The sequence below is a fragment of the Delphinus delphis genome, chromosome 9, assembly GCF_949987515.2.
Source record: "Delphinus delphis chromosome 9, mDelDel1.2, whole genome shotgun sequence".
NCBI classification, from domain to species: Eukaryota; Metazoa; Chordata; class Mammalia; order Artiodactyla; family Delphinidae; genus Delphinus; species Delphinus delphis.
In genome coordinates this window covers 48,668,938-48,692,176 of record NC_082691.1, presented here as the reverse complement: position 1 = coordinate 48,692,176, position 23,239 = coordinate 48,668,938, and the positions used below count along the sequence as shown (strand labels likewise).

At 43.7% G+C, this 23,239-nt stretch overlaps 1 protein-coding gene across 15 annotated transcripts in view; it reads left to right on the top strand.

Annotated features, from left to right (window-relative positions):
- The window catches only part of DYNC1I1 (dynein cytoplasmic 1 intermediate chain 1), a 526,791-nt gene that overhangs the window by 180,430 nt on the left and 323,122 nt on the right, over window positions 1–23,239 (top strand). For 9 of the 15 annotated variants that reach the window (XM_060020483.1, XM_060020482.1, XM_060020487.1 and 6 more), the window contains one exon: window positions 1,079–1,129. The exons of 4 other annotated variants lie outside the window; for them this stretch is intronic. In XM_060020483.1, the coding sequence (XP_059876466.1) occupies window positions 1,079–1,129 (51 nt within the window). Of the gene's footprint in view, window positions 1–1,078; window positions 1,130–4,580; window positions 4,783–5,036; window positions 5,060–23,239 lie in introns of those variants that run through there. 2 more of the 15 variants (XM_060020492.1, XM_060020494.1) reach the window with 2 other exon arrangements.

Below are 23,239 nucleotides of genomic sequence, written 5' to 3'. Positions count from 1 at the left end.
GTGATTATAATACAATTATATTACAAATATAGGTAATTATAGTAGAATTGGTGTTGTACTTGGAAGTTATTCAAAAAGCATTTAGAGAAATCTAAAGCTATACAGCAGACACCTCTGAATTCATTCTTCCAAAACTGAAGGCAAATTTTGTGTGTGTATTTATTTATTGCAGGGTTTTTGCACCTACTGTATAAAAACATAAGCAATGTCCCTTGATGAAAAGTGTCCAGAAGACAAAAAGCAGGAGTTGCTTTAGACACTGGAATCACTGACTTCCCCATAAGTCACTCTTTAATTTCTAATAAATCTTCAGACACTAATAATGCACCTGTTTCGGGACATCTATTATTGTTTTGATTTGGCACAAACAGACCAACTTCAGTCATATAATAGAAAAATACATAAAATATATCCTACCTGGTATATATCCCATACAAAACTGTGTATGACATTGGGCAGTGCTTTAGTTTCCTCACAGGTTTTTATTTTGAACATGATGTAGAGCACATGTCATCCTAACTAGAGAACATTTTCAAGCATTTTTTCTCCTTTGGGACCCCTTCATTTTTAATAGCTGATTCGGATGGCTCATTTCTTTTCTGTATTTTTAGAGCCTTTGGACCACTGAGGTGGATTTTCAGTTTATCTCCTGCAACCAAGATATAATTAACTGAGGAATAACTTCCAGAGGAGATTCTCTGGCAGATGTGAGGGCATCTGGTGTACAAAAGTTCCGTTGGAACCAGTGTGAAGTGGGGCCCTAGGAGAGTGAGTCAGACAAAGGAGCCAGCTGAGGGACCCTGCCTGTATTCAGCACTAATGAATGACAGGTGCACAAAGGCAAAGGAATCTGTCTTGAAGGCTAGTAGTGACTCTAAGGTCTGACCTCAAGTCTGGTTATGTCAAGATTGGACACTGAATTTAGAGGGTACAAAGCTCTACTTTTTGTACTTTTCATGCAGGCTAGATTAATTATGGCAAACTATAGCTAAGATTTATTGAGCATTTATAATTACATGCTAGGGACTGTGTCAAGTGCTTCACATGGATTAACTCATTGCCCCTTTTTTCCTTCTAGGAGACGTGGGTCTTCGAGGAGTCTAGTAACGTGTACAAATATATAAAAGCAGTAAGTGGTAGACAAGTTCACACCCAGACAGTCTAATTCCAGAACTGGGGAGCTTAGCCACACCACTGTCTCTCTGGAGGCACTAAAGCAACCTCCTGATGGCTATAGCAAGTTAGGAATTTGCCCATTATGTTCTTTGGTAGCCATTTAATCTGTTCTTGAAGACCTTCTTTCAAACTTTGAAGCAATAGCTAGATTAAGAGGTGAAACAGGTTAGTTGCAATGACCAGTTTATAATTTGTCAGGGGTATGTGGGAACTCTCTGTACTTTCTGCACAATTTTTTTGTAAACCTAGAATGCTCTAAAAAATTAAGATCTATCAATAAACATAAGGTCTATACCTTTTTTTGTGCCTGTTTTCTAACCTCATTCTCAAGTGCATATCACCATATGTCAAAATTTGCATCTAACTAAACACAAACACCCAGAACCTCTTCAACAAGACCTTCCAGATAACAAAAATTCCCAAGTGGAATGCATTTTCTCCTTCTCGATCTCTCATGGCAAATGCTTTTAATTGTTCTGCTTTTCTTAGTCTGCTTGGTGTTAAAGCCAGTGGTGTCTTTTCTTTAGATTTTGAGTCTCTGGAATATAGAGACCATTTATTTCTTATTCATTTCCAGTCCCACACCCAATATCTGTACTATGCCTGAGTACATAATAAAAATAATTACAACTGCTTTTTACTGAGGGTTTAATTTGTGCCAGGCATGTATTTCAAGCTCTTCGTGATGAATACGATTGACAAATTTAGACCTTCTTAATCCTGGCCTGGATTTTTACAATGAACTTCCAATTGGTCTCTTCAGCCTTTGCTTGTTCCAGTCCCCTATACTTAGATACCCTCAGATGACTCTCCTCAAGCGTCATTTCCTGCTCAAATATCTGTAATTGTGGTACTCCATTGTCTGCTCTTCAGCATCCCTTAAGGCCCAAATCTGCTCCCCTATGAGTCTGTTATGCTCCAAAAAGCTGGCTCACTCAACATTTACTAAGTATACATAGTGCTTTCTCTTCTTTGGAGCTTTGTTTATGCCTGAAAATGTTCTCCCTTCTTCATTTCTACTGTTAAAAACCTTACCTACCCATTTCAAATATTATCCATATTCATAATTCTAATTTCCTCCTACAATCTCCCCCACTCATACCAGATGGGCTCTTATTTGAGTACTCTTAACACATTGTATGGCTTTGACCATTTCCTTATGGTTTGTCTTTAATTATATGTTGTCTTTATCTCTTTTTCCACCTTCAACTGGATTTTAACCTTACTTGTGAAAAGGGATTATATTCTCCTCACTTTTGGACCATCTGAAACTCCTAACATAACACAATGCTTTGCAGGTAGTGGACATTCATCAACCCTCATAGTGGAGAGACAGTAATACCAAGTGGGAATGTATAAGCTGTGAAGTCAGGTGGACACGGATTCTGACCTCAGGTGAATCAATCAGTAGCTGTGGAGTTCAGGCAAGGTAGTTAACTTCTTTGAGACTCAGATTCCTTTCCTGTGGGCGCGGCACTGTATCTGTTACTTAGCGTTACTGAAAAATTTTAAAGGAAAATATCTGTAGAGTTTGACATGTTAAGTGTCTAATACACGGCAGTGGCAAGTATTTGTTTCATAGAATTTTTCTTCTGGAATAGTTTGAATTCCTTCTAACTAAAGACATCTTAACTCTCTTTTTTTAGCCATACTTATGCTCGCAATCATTTGTCAGCAAGGCAAAATTGGAACAAGGAAGGCCATTTTATAGATAGGTATGATATCGTATTCCCAATCAGATCTATATTTATTTTGAAAATACTGTAGTACTTGTCAATTAAATAAATTCATGAATATTTATTGAGCACCCGTTTATGCATCAAACATTGTAGATATTGGGGATACCGCAGTGAATGAGATATAGTCCTTGCTCTCTACTTTCATTCTAATGTGTACAGTGACCCCACAGATATCTAAGAAACATGATGAAAAGCTTACCTAAAAATGGTGCCAAACCTGCATCAATTAGAATCCCCTAATCCATTTCTGGGCCTTAAAACTCGGCTGTTATGGCAGCTTTGGGGGAGTCCAAGAATGGTTACCCAGATTTTTATTAAAATTTTTTTCTTTTTCATATGTGTTTTTTAAAAAAATTGAAGTATAGTTGGTATACAATCGTTCTGAACCAAACTTGGGTCTGCTTGCCCGCGCAGAGTAAAGCCAACCTACTGACAGCTGGTTGTGGTGAAGGAAAGAAAGGTCAGCGTTTATTATAAGGCACAATACGAGGAGTCTGGGAAAGCTAATGCTCAAAAAGCCTGAAATCCCCAATGGGTTTCAGCAAAGTATTCTTAAAGGCAAGGTGAGGGAGGGGAGCCCCAGGGTACCTGATCAGCTCGTGCACAATTCTCTGATTGGTTAATGGTGAGGTAACAGGGCGGTGTCACAGGGGTTAACCTTCGGTTTTGAGGTTGTCCTTAGGCGCCAATAGGCCTGGGGGCTGCGTGCTCTTGGTCGTTGAGTAGTTAACTAGTTAATGTCTTCCACCTGGGGGTTTTAGCCTCTCTAAAACAACTCAGGAAATGTGCATCAGATACTGTTACCTAGGCACTTCACAGAGGAGCTAAAACAGAGGATATGGGGGAGGTGTCTGTCCCTGGGAAGGCCCCGTTCGGTTCTGCTTGGTTACACAATATTATGTTACAGGTGTGCAACATAGTGATTCACAATTTTTAAAGGTATACTCCATTTACAGTTATAAAATATTGGCTATATTCCCTGTGTTGTACAATATATCCTTGCAGTTTATTTTATACATGATAGTTTGTACCTCTTAATCCCCTACCCCTATAACGCCCCTCCCCCTTCCCTCTCCCCACTGACCACTAATTTCTTCTCTATATCTGTGCGTCTGCTGCTTTGTTATATTCACTAGTTCCTCGTAATTTTAAGATTCCATATACAAGTGATATCACACAGTCTTTGTGTTTCTCTGTCAGACTTATTTCACTTAGCATATGGAGGATATTTTGCTATCCAGATTTTAAAAAGCTAGGACTTTAAGAAGCAATGTTGTGGAGACAAGCTGAATATATATTTTTTCCTCTGGGAAAAATTAAGGCTAAATCTATAAGTCTTTGTGCGTAACAGATGGATCTAAGCTTTCTCTATTTCTGTTTAAATAACCTAAAGTAGTTGTCAGGGAGTGAAAGTTGTTCCATGTCGGCAGGAGCTCTCACAACACTGAAGCTCTTCCGTTTGCAGCCACTTAGGCGAGTCCTACCGGTGGCACAGGGGTAGACGGATAGACCTCCCCAGGTCCGCTGCTGCCATCAGCCTCTGGGCCGGAGCTACCCCGCTCGTCGCGATCCCGGGTGCGGAGGGCCCTCCCGCGGGAGGAGCGCGGGGCGTGGAGGGCGTGGGCCGGGGGCGGGGCGAGCCGCAGACTGGGAGCTCGCAGGGAGCTGTCAGTGTCAGGCTCCGGAGAGGGAGGAAGTGCTGTAGGTCCCGGAGGAGCGTGAGCCGAGCGGCCGGCGCAGCGTGAGACAGCACATCCTGCGCGCGCCGGGACCGCCGCCCTCGGGAAGCGCACGAGCGCCGCCGCCGCCGGGGAGCCGTGGCCGCGCTCTCGAGCGCAGTTCCGCCGCCGCCGCCGACCGCGTCCAGGTAAACGGGAGGGGGGGGTCGCGCTCCCTGGGCCAGCGCCTCCGCGCCCCTCCTCAACCCTCCCGCCCCCGGGTTGTCGGCTTCTGGAGCCGCTGGGCAGTAGTGCGGCCGCGGCAGCCGCAGCCGGACCTTGGCCTCGGCCCCCTCCCTGGGCTCCTGCATGCTCCGCGGCGCCCGAAAGCGGCCAAACCCCGCCCCCCCACACCTCCCCCGGCAGCGGCAGCCCCTTGCTGCGGCTCTCCCGGCTGAGCCAGGAGGTGAGGGCAGATGAGAAAGAGTGAGTAGTGGTGTCATCACCTTGTGGGCTGGGAGGGGCGTCCCAGTGCGCCCCGCCTCGGTTTTCTCCTGGGGAGCAGAAGGTTAGCGGCAGTGAAATCCGCACCCCTCAGGGCAACCAGCTGACGGCCCCCGAGGGAGGGGGGAGCTGCAGAGGGAGGGGAATGGATGCTGTTTGAGTACATTTTAAGCTGTCTGCAAAGCTCTTAGATGCTGTTGCTATCCGCCAAGTCGAAGGAAGCGAATATACTTCCAGCAAGGCATTAATTAAACACACGCAAGAAGGTGCCAGTTCCTCTCACTGCTGCAAAAAAAAGTGTGGCTGGGGGATGTGTTTTAGTAAACACCTTCGCGGCCGCGTGCCTCTCCTTCCCCCACTCCCACTACCGCATCGCTCTGGTCTTATAAATCCGTGCGTCGTCATCATAAGGTCAGTGACCCTGGCGACACTGATGGGAACTGAGTGTGCGGGAAGTCTCATGACTTGTAATAAGGATGAACAGAAACCCAGGATCAGGACAGGAAATTACTTAGGAAATTAGAGGCTCAGCAAACTGCAGCAGATGGAATATATTCGTTATCCTGGACTCGCCCGCATCTAGGTAAAGGGCAGAACAAGTAGCCAGCCATTTTCTTGCCTGGAATGCCTTTCAAATGAGCATTGTAGACTTATTGTAGTTCAGGGTTGTGCAAAATTGCTTCTGAATATTCCAGATTAGCAGAAAGCATAACCAACAGTAAGGCATGGTAGCTGCAGAAGACATCATATGGGTAATATTAGCACAGATAGGGGTGACTGCCTCTGTATACATTTTCACTACGGAAATTATAGAGAAACACGTTGATCAGTATTAGTAAATTTGAAATTTGCACTCAGTGCAAGTTTCGGCATGGAAAAAAAGGACCCAAACTCTGCTCTTCTCACTATGTTTCTTAGTAAAATAAAATCGTACATTGCTACCACTAAGTCATCAAATGTTCTCTTCATAGGAGCCAACTCCCAGTCTTTCTTAAGGTTTGAGGATCCAGTGCTCCAAGAGCCATTTCTTTAAAAAATCTTCTAGCATCATCATTGGTATGTTTAATTAATATAGTTGGGGGCCCAATGCAGGCTTTTTTCAGCCTGTGCAGCTCTGGGCCCCATTTTTGGCCCATAACATCTTCCACATCTCTCTTTTTCTTCCCTGTGTCAGGCACTGATGCACCTGCTTCCTCTCTCTTGGACCTCAGGGTTGCTGAGCTCCTGCACAGTGCCCTGGAGGAGAGGGATGGTTCAGCCCCTCCCCACACCCAGCCTTTCCTTCTCTCCTACTAGAAATAAGTCCTGAAGCTTTTTTGGTGTTACAGGTCTATATCATTAGGTACAATCACCGCTAGAGATATGGGCAGAGAAGATAAACTCAACCGACAGAAAAGTGGAGCAGAGTTCTCACAAGTGGTGGTCCCTGGCCCCTAGTTTCTAATGAACTGAGATAGTAAGAAGAAGTCATCAGGCATTTCTCATCATGTTTCATGTCTAAGAGGGGGCTCTATGAACTTTGTTCCCACCCCTCGTACTTCCTCAAAGATTCCTTCCAGAGTCTACATTTAATAAATGAGCCTTTTCCTTGACTCCAGTGCTGAGTCAAGTAATTCTTGGAGATAAAGCCTGGGTGCTGCTCTGTTCATATTCAAAACAACCATGTAGATGAGTCTTGTAAAATACATGCCAAGTTTTTAAACCCAGCCACGTCTCTTAGCACAGACAAATGTGTACAGGCTTCATCAACAGTTACATCAGTGGGCCACTTATCCTCCCTGGTCACCTTGTTTCCTTCTGTCACCTAATAGCATCAAATGTAAAGGTCACACACATGCATTGCAAACTTAAGTATATTCTTTCATCACCTTGTTCTCCCGATACTTTGCCCCATCAAATAAAACAAAGGTTGATAATAATATTCCGAGCACTTTAGCAGTGCTCAGTACATTTCCTAAATGTATTGCACTGCCTTTGCTGAATGTATTACATTACCAATACATGTACTAAAATGTACTGAGCACTTGACCAGGCATTGCACTTTAAACTACTTCTCATGTATTAACTTCTTTAATCCTCACAAAAACCTGATGAGGTAGATATTATTCGTAATCCTATTTGACAGGCAAGGAAACTAAGACACGAGGATGTCAAGTAACTTTCTGAAAATTGCTCGGCTAATAAGTTGTAGAGCCAGGGTTTGAACCTGGGCAATCTGCCTGTACTCTTCTATAGGACAGTTTATATTGGTTAATTTTCATATATTGAATACCAGGCTCTTATGTTATCTCATTTCAATCCCTATATTAATCTTATGAAGTAGACATTATTATCCATATTTTACATATGATGAAAAACTGAGTTAAGTGATATACTTAATACATAGCAGAGGTAGGATTCAAATCAGGTCTGACTCTAAAACCAGTAGTCATCCATTTTAGCTAGCGTTCCCTATGAGAAACGAAAAAGCTGAGCTTGTCTGTTTCTTTTGGGTGTGTTGCCCATTTTCCTTGTGAGCCATTGCAGTTTCTTTGAAGCCTTAAGTGTAGCCATACTTTTTTGCCAGTCGATTGGTAGGCGTGGATGATATGGCAAAACCAACGTAGGACCATAGCTCTTTTGAAGTCAGATATTGCCTTCGTTCTGTCTCCTTAATGAAACTAGTAATTCCCCATAATACTTTGTGGATCTCAAATACCATGTAAATAGTTGTTCCACTGATCAGGGATCCCTTTTACTAGAAACTGTTGCGTCTTCTACATTCCCTAGAAAATGTGAGACAGTATGTTCTTCTGGGGACTTTGCTGGGACCGTGAACTGCTAGGGTTCACTTCTTTTGAGAATTAACTAAAGTTAACTCCACTCTCATTACTCTGAAATTTATAAACCATTGCCCAGGTCCGTGTAAAAAATGAGTCCTCTTGACTGGGAGCTCTTCGTTGGTACCCAGTACTTGTTTCGTTTGCTTCTCTTTAGGAAGCCTGGCACCAGACTGTCAGCGTGAAGCTTACACTGTAACATAGACGCCACTACCCAGGTGCCAGCTGAGGAGCCACATGTCTATAAAGCATCTCCTGAGTCTTTGTTTAGAGGAATCTTCTTTTTTTTTGCGGTACGCGGGCCTCTCACCGCTGTGGCCTCTTCCGTTGCGGAGCACAGCCTCCGGACGGACAGGCTCAGTGGCCATGGCTCACGGACCCAGCCGCTCCGCGGCATGCGGGATCCTCCCGGACCGGGGCACGAACCCGCGTCCCCTGAGTCGGCAGGCGGACTCTCAACCACTGCGCCACCAGGGAAGCACTAGAGGGGTCTTCTTAAGCAGGAGTCATAGGCACCATGGAGGGCAGGCATATGAGAGTTTTCAGGTGGTCATCGAACCCGATATAATTGATGCAAAATTTTATGCATTTGTGCTAAATGCAGCTTTCTAGGGAAAGACTGGGTATTTGTGACTAAAAAGAGATTAAGAACCACTGGTTCAAGTGCACTGTTTAGGAACGGGGAGGAGCAGAGGCCATTCTGCTGAAATGCCTTGGAAACAAGGCAAACTATCCTGTTAGAACCAGCCAAGAAAAAATGTTCTTGGCTATCAGGACTTTGCTGGTATTTCGCTACAGAGGCATGCTAGAGTGCCCAGGTCCAAGTACAACATATACTCATGCATGCTGCAACCAGGTGAGGTCTCGAGGACCTCAGGCAGCCCTAGCATTGCTCGCCATTCACTAGGCACTTACCCTTTTCACACTTAGGGTTCATCGAATCTTCCCAACATCCCTGTAAGGCTGACATTTTTATCTGCATTTGACAAACAAGGAATCAGATGATTGGAAACATTAAGCCACTCGGTCAAGGCCACATGAGGCCAGTTAGTAGAAGGGCTGGGTTTCAAATGTAGGTTGGCCAGAGTCCAAAGCCTGTTTATTCTCTTCCCAACATATTTCATTGTTTCTCTATGTGGGACGCCAAAAAGTACTGTTTAGTGTAGCTTTTTATTGTGGCAGGACAGAGTTCCTCAAGAACACTCTCCCATGCTGATAGGAAAAGCCTAAATGTGTTATCAAACGGGAACAAGAAAATTAGACATTTCTCAGCGTGGCAGAGGATAAGTGGGCCCTGCTTTCCCTTGAGGTGTGTGCTCATGCCCCACACATCTGATTCTCAGGTGTGCCCAGGTATCTTGCTGAGCAGCAAATGCATAGCAGTCTGCACCCAAGCCCAGAGAATTGATTGGTTGGTTTTGCCGGGGTAGCTGCAAGACGTTATTCGTTGCAAAAATGAACTTACTTCAGAGCTGAGTTGTAAGCTGTGCGGTGTTCTGGGGCTTACTTGATATAGTGGCTGCGTCGTGATCTGGAACACTAACTTGGTACTTAGTCCTGGGGGGACCTCTTTTTACCAGATGACCTACGTGTCCTTTAGTTTTCGGTTCGTGTCAATCCGGCGATCCATTTTTGGGTACAGACCAGCTAATGCCATCAGTGTGGCAAACACATAAAGCAGAAATTTATGTTAGAGTCAAGAGCATTCTTTATAATAAAAACGAGTCTCAGGCACTGTAGAGGATGGCTGCCTTTGATCAGCAGATTGGCCTGGGAACAGACACCAGGGTGCTTCATTATGCTTCAAGCTTTTTTCTCTCCTGTAGCCTCTGAAGGTTTTTAAAAAGTTTACTGCTCCCTCACCCCCACACATTTTAGGTTGGTATCTAACATTTTTATTGTTAGTTTAAAGAATCACAATGAATGTAATTTCCATAATATTGTAAACTTTGACATTTACAAATAAAACGATGACATCATTCTTTGAATCCAAATTAAAATCTAAGTGCTATACCAACCTCTGTTTAAAAAGTACCTGAAGAAGCTCTTCAACAAAAGGGTATTTTTATACCCTGTGGTCAAGCATCACAGTAAGATTTGGGTTTCCTTTTTTTTTCCCCTGGTAATGGAGGTGGGAAAGGAGGCCCTGAATGATCGTACAACCACAGGTGTGTTCTCTGGTTGGTCAGTTTTTGGAAAGCCTACAGACAGAAGTTCTGGATCTCGAAATTACGATGTTATTAGCTCATAACAACATTCCTGCATGCTCTTTAGAAAGCCTCATGGATGCCAGCGGCACACAATGCCAGTTTGAAGAGCACATATTTATCTAGCACAGGTGCTGTGTGTTACAGGTCACTGCGGGGCCAGTGCCGGGAGTCGGGTCCATGGCCTTCGTCCGTGTGGCTCAAACTCAAGGTGGCAGGGCCAGAAAGAACAGCAGAGCCACTGGTCCCATCTCTTGCCCTCAGGCAGGTGACTGTATGCATAGTTGTCTTTCTTCTGTTTAGGGATTTACAGGAAGAGATCTGTCCATTCCAGTGTTTTTAGATCACTGGTTCTCAGCCAGGAGTGATTGTCCTTCCCAGGGGACGTTTGGCAATGTCTGGAGACATTTTTGGTTATCGCATTTGGGGAGAGAGGGTGGCTGTAGGCATCTGTAGTGGGAAGGATCAGGGTGCCGCTGGACAGCTTACAATGCACAGAACAGCCCAGGTTAAGAAGCCCTGCTTTAGATGTTCTGGTTTTCTATTGAAATCTTCCCTGCTGTAATTTAAGTCCATTTCTTTGGTCTTCTACAAGATAAGAAGAGCATAACACTTAAAAGGCAGCATAAGGGAAAGGAAAGAAAAAGCCTGCTATTCCACTGACTGCCTGTGTGAGCCTCAGTTTCTTCATCTGTGAAATGGGGATAACAATACTTGGCTTGCAAAATTATTGTAAGGATTGCAGATAATGAGAGTACTGGGTCCAATATGTGGTACATGCTCAATGCGTGGAAGATACTTTTTATTATTCAACAGCCATGATCTCACTCTCTAGCCTTCTCTTCTCAGGGACTTGTGTGATCTTGCCCTGCTTTGAACCAAAGGTATGCTTTTAACAAGTGAATTATGCTATGTACCTGCCTCCTTCCACGTCAAGACACGGGGCTCCCTGAGGCATCCTTTGTATCTTTCAGCAGAGGGTCTTCCACGTGGTAGATCTCAACGAGCTTTGTTGACCTGAAATATTAGCCAGAATAAATCCCACTTAATTTTCCTTTTATTATAAGATTTAATTCTTTCCCCCGTGGATTATTTTAGTGTGTTCAGTAAAACATTCACTTCCTTAAATGTAGCCGCAATTGCACGTCTGGGCCCAATATGGACGTGGGCTTGGTAATGCCTAGAATTCTGGAAGCCTTGCCTTCCTGAATCAGGATCACATTGAACATTTCTGCTGGGGGCAGGGCAGTCTTGAGGAAAATAATCTTTCATTCTAGAAGTGACTTGTAGGATGGTTTGAGTCTTGTGTTTTCCTTTAGGAGTCCCTTGGTCTGATTCTTTTGATCTGGCTTTGATCTGACACTCTGAGCAGGGCAGTACTTGGGTTCCTTTCTGGGAGGGGGAGGGGAAATTTTGATACATTTGTCAGATTTCTATTTTATGCTAATATCTAGAGTGAAACCAAGAGTAACACATGTATTTTAAATAGCTCTAATGAATAAATGATGACAATATTTTATATCCTTTGCCTATGGTTTCCCTTGTAGGGTACGATTTTCCCGCTCTAACTTGAAATAGTACCCATTTCTTTGTTTGACAAGCTGGAGGTTTTAGTAATTGAAACGGAATGAAGTTCTCTCCTTTTGAAAGTAGTTTAGATCCTGTTGTGCACATATGTAAGCCTTTAAAAGTTGATCGAGTTGTTGAATGTTATAGTGGGCCCATGTGGAGAGGATGACCATGGGATTCTGTCTCAGAATCAGCTTGTGGGATTTTAGTTGTTGCTGGGTTTGGGTGGCTGAAAGGGTAGAAGGCCCTGTGGGGAATGTGTGTTTTGACAGTGTCCCCTTTTAAAATGAAGCGTGTCTCCTGTTTCACCATCCCCCCCATTAGTATCAAAATAGCAAGGGGTTGTGGGAATTGGTGTGTATTTTGTGGGAGAAAGAATAACAGAAAACTTCTCTGCTTGTTTCCTTGAAAAGTGTGACTTTGTTCACTTTCAGAAGGTATAGGTTACCACTGGCTCCGAAAGAGGATCCTCTGTCTTTGAATGTTTTCAGGCTCAGAGGAAAGTGAGAGTCTATTTACCTAAGTTAAAATGCCAAACTAAATCTCCCAATGCAAATATGGACCACCCAGGGACTTTGTAAAGGCCAGGTTTGAGGTTTTGAATACAGATTTTCCTGCTTCCTCTTTTAAGCTTTTTAATATTTTTCGAATGCTGCTGAAAAGTAATTGGCATATCAAGCAAGGATGAAATCTCATATCTTTTGCCATGAACTTTAAAGGGGGGAATTGTACTCATTTCCTTTGAGAGCCCTTTGTTTTTCAAAATAAAGAAATATGAATTACTAAAATTTGAAGGCCAAGTTGTAGATTTCAGTTTAAAGTAGATAGAAAAGTTGGGTTACAAAACAGTTATAGGAGAGGAGAAGGATACTCTCTTCAAATGTTCCCTTTCCCAAGTACATTGTGCCTAGACAGAGCCATTTACCTCAGTAAACTGGGTAGAACTTTGCTTTGGGGGATGGGCGAGGGTATTGCAAACATCACCTCAGTTAGAAAACAAAATTCAACTGAGTAAATTTAAAAAATCTTATTGGGGGCTTCCCTGGTGGCACAGTGGTTGAGAGTCCGCCTGCCGATGCAGGGGACGCGGGTTCGTGCCCCGGTCTGGGAAGATCCCACATGCCGCAGAGCGGCTGGGCCCGTGAGCCATGGCCGCTGAGCCTCCGTGTCCGGAGCCTGCGCTCCGCAACGGCAGAGGCCTCAACAGTGAGAGACCCGCGAACCGCAAAAAAAAAAAAAAAAAATCATATTGGGTTTTTTTCAGCAAAATATGAATTGGGTAGCGTCCCATCTAGCAGATAGAAAGGAGCTCTGAAGAGCTTTACAAAATGAAAGACCGCTGTAGGCAGAAGGGAGCAAGAAAAGGAAGTTACTAGGGAAAGAGTGGATTGTTTGTGGCAAGGTCACGTTCCTTTAGGGGGTGGCAGGGTCTGTGAGGCAGGTTACCTGCTTAGTGCTGATCAGTAATTCCGGATACACCAGTTTAAGTCTCTACACCCAGGAGAGGTTGAAACTGTAATTAAGTGAGGTATTAAGACTCAGTGTGGTGATGTGGGTTAGCACAAGTGACTCTGTTTGGGGCCTGTTGTCTCTCTCTCTCTCTCTCTCTTTTTTTTTAATAACAATTCCTGCCTTTTGATCAGACTCTTAGCTTTACTGAGAGATGTGATCAAAATTTAAGGCATTAGCACCACTCCCAGCTACCGCTCTGAAGTTCTCATGTTTTTTTTTTTACTCATCCTCTCTGTGGTATTCACAGGTCACAAGTTCAAGTTCACATTTTTTACATCGGTCATTTTCTTTGCTTCTTTTCTGAAATTCCAGTCTTAGAGAAATCATTTGCTTGGTGGTTGGCTGCTGCGAACATGCATTTAAAGCTTTTGTGAGAATGCGTCGTGCCAGGGAGATTACTATGATTATTATACACAGGACGATTCCCAATGTCTGGAGTGCACTTCGGAGCCATGGTCCTCAAGACCCAACTGATCAAAATCTGTTAAGTCAAAGAAAGACCCCATTGAAGTAGTCACTTTCTTAAGCCAACTGACTTGCTCAGTGATCTTGTATAGCTGAGTTTCAACTTCCCCAGAAGTGTGAATACGGGTACAACAGGTGGTGGTGACCATAGCACAGACACCTAGTTCAGCTAAAAGACAATCAAGGGCTATCCTATTATCAGGACCAACCTTGGCCAGAGAGTCTAAGGATTTTTCTTGGGCAGCTCTTGCTTTAGAGGTGGATTCTGCAATGTTTTCAGGAGTCAAGGAGAGATTCTTAATCATAGCTTCATTTGTACTCACTCTGAACCAGGGAAGTAGGGACCTGCCAACAGAAGCAAATCCAGAATCATGAGCACCTTCTGGTAGGTCTTTTCTAACTCAATGATGTAAATTCAGGAGAGGTGACCAATGAGCTGTGTCAGCCTGTGAACAGTTAGGGGCACAGTTAGGTTACCTAAGAGGTATCGCCCAGTTATATGCCAGCCATCCAGACACTCGTAGGCCCAAGGAGAATAATAACCACTACAGACAAAGGTAAATCCTGAGGGGACACAAAGCGTTCCCGCTAACGTGGCACTGTTGATGAATTCATTCGAAGGGGTTGTTGAATTTACCCATTCAAGACAAGGGTCAGTTAGGTTTCCAGTGCATTTGGGAGGTAAATCTCCTAACCTGAAATAAAAAGTTGCTCTAAATTCCTTGCAAAAATGGGTGCTGCTGGTGAGATCTTTTCATCATTGGGGGAAGATCTGATTTAGATCATCATAAGAATGTGAGTGTGCAAATGTACTACAGTTTGTGTAGGTGTTTATGCCTAATTGGTCAAGTAGAGTTATCAGTGGAGAAAGTTAAAACAAGCACTGGCTATAAAAGTTGGACTCTGTAAGTGCCTTCTAAGGGGAGTCAGTTATAGTTTGTGGTGACGTTGGGAATAGAAGAATAATTGGTCACAGGGAGGACTAGGGGGTCTCTAGCATCATGGACAGATCAGAGATTTTGATGACAAATGCAACGGTCTGAAAGATTATCCCCCTTCACAATGGCCCGGAAGATAACAGATGGTGGCGTTATCTTTCCAGGCCAATGCCAGAGTGAAGGAAAGACAGGGAAGAAGAAAGGGGTATGAAGGCTTGATCTGGTGTTTGGTAGAAGCAGTCTATCTTGATGTTGGCTACTTCTCTTCCTAGTCAGTTTGGTTTGCAGGTCTCCAGTGTTTGTACAGGACCAGATATCAGGTGGAGCCTTCTTAAGCTTTGAGATATGTACCCAGGGATCAGTGCCTTTTAGTTTTGCAGTGGTGTCAGCAGTCAGGAGCACTTGGTAAGATCCCTTCCAACTGAGTTCAAGAGCTGTCTTCCTCTGATGATGTTTCCAGAATACCCAGTCACCAGGCTCCATACTGTGGCCAACAGGATCCTTTGAATTGGGATCTGGGAGAGCTTTTTTTTAATCTGTTGGTGATAAGGTTCAGCAGAAGACATTAAAGACTTACAATAGCTGGTCATGTTAATGTGAAATAACAAGGAATCAACAGAAAATTTGTACACAGTAGACACTGGCCTGCTGGTGACTATGTCACGCGCAGTAAGTTTATGTTTCCCAAAAGGGGTAATGCGAATAGCCAGCAAAACCAGAGTCAATACCTGAGGCCAAGGGACTCTAACAATTTGAGCAAGTTTGGAGGTTTTGAATTTGAGGATCCATTACTTCTCTCGTCCTTGCCTGATGATTGAGCGTTATAGGGACAGTGACGATTTCAAGAAGTTTACAAGGTTTCGTTAAAGCTTATATGATTTGTCCAGTGAAGTGGTTACCCCAGTTGCTGAAGATTGTGGAAGGTACACCTCACGTGGGAAACACGGTTTCTAACAGTTTCTTTGCCACTGTGAAGGCATCGGCTTTGCAGCAGGGGAAGGCTTCAATCCATCCAGAAAACACACACACAGTAAGAAGAACATATTGATAACTCATGCTAGGTGGCAGATGAATGAAGTCCAGCTGCAGGTGTTCAGAGGGTCCAGAGGGAGGAGGTTTGTGGCCTCTGGGAACAGACATAGTTTTTTCAGGATTATGGACCTGACAGGTCAGACACTGGTGGTAAACTGTTTTCATAATTTTATAGAAGGCCCTCCACCAGTGTTTATTCCTGATTTCAGTCATCTTACTTGCACCATGGTGGGTGAAGGAATGCAAAAACCGAAAAATGGGGTTTGCCAGGGAGTCAGGAAGAGCCAGGCACCATCTGGGTTTCCTGTAGCTCTGACCGGTCATTGAATTTACAACCATTGTTTGCCCATCGTGATTTCTCTGACTCAGAAGCAGGCTGTTGCCTGTTGCAAGGATGTCGGGGTGGCAAAAGTCTGGAACAAGGGCTCTTTTTTTTTTTTTTTAATTTATCTATTTATTTTGGCTGCGTTGCGTCTTCGTTGCTGTGCGCAGGCTTTCTCTAGTTGTGGTGAACTGGGGCTACTCTTTGTTGCGGCGTGCGGGCTTCTCATTGTGATGGCTTCTCGTTGACAGGACGTGGTGTCACGAAATGGGATGTTATTCCCTCGAGGTCTTGGGGCTCACCTTCTTCAGGTGGGGGTAGTAACGTAGCAGGATTAAGGACCTTATAATGTTTAGATGCAATTTAGGTGGTGAAAGCAGAAGGATCTCATAGGAGGTTAGTCTCTTTGCAGAGAAATGTTGAGTCAATTCAGAATTAAGAAGACCTTGGACGATATGTGGAGTTTGTAAATAAATGTCATTTCCTAGGGTTAAATCTGCTGAGGCTTCTGCTAACTTTGCAGCTACAGCCTTAGGAAGTTGGGATAGGTACAAGCAACTGCATCAGATTGTGTGCTGTGATAAACACTAGGCCTGTGCTTACCGTGTTCTTGTGTGAGCATTCTCCAGGGGTTGGTTCTCTCTCTCATGTACAAATAAGGGGAAAGGTTTTGAAGTTGGGGGCCCTGGGGCAGGCGGTTCTTGCAGCACTTGTTTTAGTTTGATAAAGGCCTGCTCATGTTTATCTTCCCCAGGAAATGGTTCAGGGACTGAGTTTTTAGTGAGTTCCTAGAGCAGGAAAGCCACGAGAGAAAAATTAGGAACCCATAGTCTGCAATAACCAGCCAGGCCTAGGAATCCACAAAGTTGTCACTTAGGTGTTGGCCTAGGGAATTCTTGGATTAGCTTAATTCTTTTTGGAGACAGCTGGATTCCTTCAGCGCTTAGATCATGACCTAGGTAATGAGTAGTGTCTAGAGATAATTGTAATTTTTCCTTGGAGACTTTATGTCCTTTTTTAGCTAACTGTTGTAGCAAGTAAGTGGAATTCTTTATGGATGCCTCTTTGGTAACTGAATATAGCAAAAGGTCATCTATATTCTTACTGTAGAAGGGTCGATTTCCTAGGAACCTGGAGGGTACATAAATTTTGGTGGAGCACTTGGGAAACATCAGAAGGGGCCTCAGTGAACCCTTGAGGCATGCCTGTCCAGGTATATTGTTGACTGTTCCAAGTAAAGATGCATAGATAGTGGCTGTTGGGGTCCCCAGGGATGCTGAAGAAGACAAAGCTCCACAACGGTGAGCCATCTTGAGTCTGATGGAACTTGTGACAAAGGATTTTGGGGAATGGAACAGCTGGAAAATGGGGACTCTCGTTAATAGCTTTCAAGTCCTGGACAGATCGCCATCCCACCCATTAGGTTTTGGGACTGATAAGACCAGGTGTTACAGGGGCTGGTACAGGGAATGGTTAGCCCCTGTGTGAATTGGTCTTCTGTTATTGGTACGAAGCCTTGTGTGGTCTTAGGTTTTAATGGATATTGAGGCAGTTTAGGAAGAGGTTTAGTTATGTTTCTCCGAATTTTTATAGGCTCTGCACTTCTTATTCTCCCAGTGTCAGTGTTAGAGGTAGCCCACATATTTTCAGGCACCTCGATTAAGTTAGAGGTCTTTTGCTGGAATTCCTCCTCTTCTGTATCAAGGACAGATTGTAAAGAACATAAAAGATCAGGTTCCGGTTGGTCAGGACATTCTAAGGTGAGGTCTCTATGAGAAGCAAAATTTATTATTAGCCCTTTTAATTTAGAAAGGAGATTGCTACCTAATAGATTGACTACAACTGTATCACATAGGAAAAAGGAATGTTTTTCAGTGAAAGGTCCCAGAGTCATTTGTACTGATTGAGATAGAATTTTATTAGATACCCACTGTGGAAACTTCTTTTTCACTCCAAAACATTTGTTGTCCTCTGGGGTTTAAAGTAGAGAGTGTAGCTCTGGTATCTATCACAATTTGGCAAGGTTTCCCATTAAATTTTAATTTCCCCATGGCTATGTAAAGGAATTACTGGTGGCAGTTTACCAGAGAATCTGTCGGAGTCCTGTCAACTCTTGGAGGGGGCCCATATGAGGGCCCTGCTTTGGGGGAAGATATGAGAGAATTTAAGTTGATGTTGAAGAATTTTTACAGGATCAGTGAGAGCAATCTTTTTTCCAGTACCCCAGTTGATTACAATTGAGACATGGATCCCTAGGCCAATGTTTTGATGATGGACCCTCTTGGAGGGTGCAGTGTGGGAGGCCCAGGTATTATTTTAGGTCTCTGGCCTTGGAACTATTGTAGTTGTAAAGGCTAATAGTTTGGCAGACTTTTGTTTACGGTCTTATTCCAAAGTCCTTTCAAAGTGCTCAGCAGTGGTCATGAGTTCAGGCAAACCAGTGGCCTCCTGTCCTATTTTCTGCCTTTTTATCAATCTGCTAATCTCAGGAGATAATCCATTTACAAGTTGGGCAACTAGAGCAGGTTGGGTGACATCATATATTGTATGGAACCCAGGATGCCTTAGGAAGAGAGCTTCCAGTTGGGTTTTGAAGTCAGCCACAGATTCATTTTTTGTTTGCATGTTTGAATAACAGGCCAATCATCGCGGGCAAGGAAGACTCTAGGAATGGCTATTAGAAGATCAGCTGCATTTTGCAAGCTTTTTCTGCTCCGTAAGGGGACCGTGATGAAGATCGAGGATCTCAAATATCATCAGTAGGGTTACGCCATCCTGCTTCTCACATACAATTTTGGGCTTCACCAGGTCCTACCAGCATGTGCACGAGCTGATAAAGATCTGGCAGCCCCAGATCATAGGCTCCAATGAGGACTCTAAATACTTCAGAAAACTTTTGGGGATCCTCGTGGGTTTAGGAAATTCTTTAATTATGGTCCTTAGCTTGGTCTTTGTCCGAGGAGTGAAAGATACCTGGGGAGGATCTCCTGCAGCCTTGGATGGGTGGTTTATTTTAAAAGGTGACTGTCCAGGGTGGAAAGGCAGTTTAGATAGAGAATTAGAGAGCATAAACGCTCAGGTAAAGGTGGATAGAGGGGAGCGGTGGGAGTTGCGTGTCTTACTGTCTTTTAGGTACCTCTTGCATCTTTTAAAATTTTTAATTAGCCTTTTGCAATGAATTTTTTAATGATGCTGTTTTGGAATCTTGAAGCTTTTTGGAAGCTTCTGCATACCAATTGAAATAGGTATCCCATTCTGTTTGTTGATTTGGGAACTCTTGCTTTCAAATGTACTTCTTAAATGAACAGTCAATCTAATTGGAACATTTCCTATCATGGCCATTGTAATTCTAGGTTGTTTTTAGTAAGATTTTGCAATTTTTGTAGATATATACAGTTTCCAGGACTATAGTTCTTAGAGAAAGTGAGCAGGTGTGCCAGAAGGTGGCATGCTCAACTCTGGCACTTAAAGATCCCCCCCCACCCTTTTTTTTAAACTAGTTAGGTCTTGGGTCTCTCTGAGCCAAATTAATACCTAAGAGGGATGTGCTGGTAGACCGGGGATTGTGTGGTGTTTTACAATGTACCTTGTTGGATGAAAATTTTCTTGGGTTTAGTGGGTGACCTAGTGTCAGTCTAGCCATTCTGTGACCAACTTATCTAGCACAGGAGTCTTAGAGTAAGGGAGCACTCTAACAGCTTTTAAGTTCTCAATCCAGGCCCATCAGTTTTGCACCTTTTGGCTTCTGAGATTCCATTAGCAATAGCCTCTGTCTGTATAAACGAGATAAACAAACGTGCGCATTAGCACACCAGCAGCACCAAAGACATGTTCCTGTGGACTGGCCTTGTGTGTACCACCAGCAATTCTCAGTGTGATACTGGAGACTGGGGAAAGGACTGAATCAGCAGACCCCAACAGATAGTGACTGCGGACTAGGATTCCAAATAAATGAGGAATTGCAGACTGAATCACCAGCAGTTCCCAACATGGAACTAGGGATTTTACTCAAATAGGGAAATGTGGATTGAAGCAAGGGTAGGGACTTGGGTTCCAGATGGAACTGTCTGCCAGCTGAAGGTGACCGGCTAAGCCCTGGACTGGAAAGTCAGTTAGATTGGGACCTCTGCACAAAGACAGCAGAGCTGAGAACTGAGAGGAACTTACAGCCCTCAGAGATGATGAGAAACAAGAGAATTCAGAGGATTTGTGGGTACCATGCCTGTGTTTCTCATCATCCCTGAAGCTGTGAAAAGTTTCTTTTGAATCCCACTGCCGCCACCAAGTCTGTTAAAAAAGAAAATTCAACTGAGTAAATTTTAAAGATCTTATTGGCTTTATTCAACAATTCATGCATCAGGCTGCAACCCACTTACCTCACTAGTGCCGATCAGGTAATTCCAGATTGACTAGTTTCAGATTCTGCTCCTGGGAGGGATTGAAACTTTAATTAAGTTAGGTATCAAGTTTTGGTTTGGTGACATAGACTTAGCACAGGTGACTCAATTTTGGGCTTGTTGTCTCTTTTTTTTTAACACCCCTTGACAATGTCAACCCCACCATTGCCTTCCTAAACACTGGGAAGGTAGATCTGGGCAGCAAGTGGAAAAGAATATTTTGTAAACTCTTTGGGGAAAATTCAGAATGAAAGTTACTTTAACCAGGACACGTGTTCTGACAACCATATGTTTAATAATGACAGTGCTTTCTTAGTCTTTACACCTGTTAAAGAAAAATTTATTCATAATACTTGTTAAAGAAATGGTAAGGCAGGCTTTATTCAGGGGGACTATGTGTCGTGATAGATATTAGGACCACTGCAATGGGGTTTTGCAACAGGGAGAAAGATTGTGCTCAACTCTGAATACAAGGACAGTTGGGAATTTATAGCCAAGTAGCCGGGTGGGGATCAGTGGATGGAAAGTTATTAAGAGGAAACATCAGGGATAAGGGCAGGGATTCAGGCTAAACGAACCTAATAGGATTCTTGATAAAGGCAGGCCAAGGTGATCAGCTATCACTTGGGAGGTGGTGGCGTGTGAGGAATCCCATCAGATATCAATCAGGTGCTGGTGTTCAGATATCGCGGGGGAGGGATTCTGGCTAAACTGACTTCTCAGGACTCTTGCTAAAATTGGGCTCTTGAGAACATGCCCACAGACTGGGCCTAGTTGAAAACCACTCGGAGGAACCTGTCTAGGCTTTGGTCAAGGACAGAGTCCAGTCTTTGTGACACCCTTTTCAGAGGGCAGTCCCCAGCAGGCTTGGGTGGGGGGTGGTAAAGGAGGGTACTGGAAGCTGTCAACACCAAATCAAGGAAGGTGAAAAGTAACCAGAATGCTGGATCATTGGAGTGTGTTGGGGCCATGGGAGTGCACTGATAGGGTTAGGCTGCATCATGATTCAATAAAAAACAACTCCCAAACCTGAGCGGAGGAGCATGAGGAAAGATTTTTCTCACTCGTGTTACATGTCTAGTGTGGGTCAGTAAGGGGCCCTGGTGACCACGTTCACTCAGAGACTTACGCTGAGAGAGGTTTCACTTGGTAAGTGTGCCCTAGTCCCTCACGTTTCATTAGCCAGAGCAGATCAGATGGCTGTCCTTGACTGCACAGGGGTTGTTAAGCCTGGTCCTGGAGGAGCGGAATAGGAATGTTTGTAATTAATCCGAATGACTGGAAGGGAGGGGCTTGCCTGAGTTCTGCCTACTCGTGCTGCTGACCACACCCCTAGGCAGCTCGCCGAGATACAATCACATGTGTAGTGGTTGCAACACGCAACTTCAGTAGCACCTGAAAGAATGCCCGTTTAGACTATAAAGTGCATTTGAATGGTTTCAGCATCATGAGTGATAACAGGGTCCTGGAATCAGTGGGCTTAGAAGTCTAGATTTTATGATAACGCATAAAATAAATATGTGTAGGGGTGAAATGTATCTTCCTTCAGTAGTTTTTCAATTCTAGTCTGGAACATTCTTTAGTACTTAGGGAGGGGCAACCATGAGCCAGACTTGGTGCTTCGTAGGCACGTGAAGATGAGCAAGGTATAGACCTAAGGGGCTGATGTCTAATCCGAGAAAAATAGGAAAGTTTAATATCCGTAACATAGGGTTTTATGTCATCACATATATCACATGGTTATTGTATAAGGTAAAATGTGGTAAATACCTAATAGAAGTATAACAGTGTAATGGAGGTTCAGACAAGGGAAGTTGTTAATAATTAAGTGAATAATCACTTCTTTGAATGTGTAGGCTGACCAGACATCAGTGTTAACCAGGCAAAACCATGAGTATTAATGTGTTATCTTCATTCTTCCTCTTTTGTTCTTGGGCCTGGTTTGATCCCAAACAAATTGTAACAGTGATTAAGAGCTAGTACGAGAGCGTGACCTCTGGGGCCAAGGTTCAAATCCCGGTGTCACTGCTTACTAGCTGCGTGACCTTGACAAGTTACTTTGCCTCCCTGTTCCTCATTTTCTTCATTTGTGCAGCAGGACTGGTAATAACAGTGCCTACTTCCTAGTGTTGTGGTGAGATTGGAAAGAATAAATCCTACTTAATTTTACATTTCTTATAGGGTTTAAATATTTCCCCCTGGATCATTTTGGTGCATTTAGTACAAACACTGACTTCCTGAAATGTGTCACTTGTTGAGTGTCTGGGTCCAGAATGAATGTGTGCTTGATAATTCCTAGGATTCTGGAAGTCTTACCTTCCTGAGTCCGGATCACGTTGAGCATTTCTTTCTGTGCTCAATAGATCAGGGTGAGTACGTTGTAAGGGCCAGATGGTCAGTTAGCATTTTCCTGGCCTGTGAGGCAACCTTAGTCCAGAGACCTGTAGAGTATCAAGTTGGCCTCTATTCTTTTTTTTTTTTTAATCAGTAACTTGTTCTTTTTATTTCTGGATAGTGTTCCAAGTATGAACATACCACATTTTGTTTATCCATTCTCCTATTGATGGACATTTGCCTTGTTTTCTGTTTGGGGCTACTATGTTCATGTGAGTTTTTAATTAATTACTCTCACGTGCCTATTTTAATTCTCTATTCAAATGAACTTTAACGAAAGTCACCCTCCATGGGTCACAGCATGATGAGAGAGGAAGAGGTACCAGCTGACCTTGACGGTCCTTTCAGCCCTGAGGTCCTCTAACTCAGCCTCGTCTCTAAGAGCTGCTATCGAGCACCTACCTGCACATGGGTTATGACAGCGTTTGCTCTGAATTGCAGAGCAGAGAGTGGTGGTTGCCTCATAAACAGAGACGTGACTCCTGCACCTGTGAGTTCACCAACAAA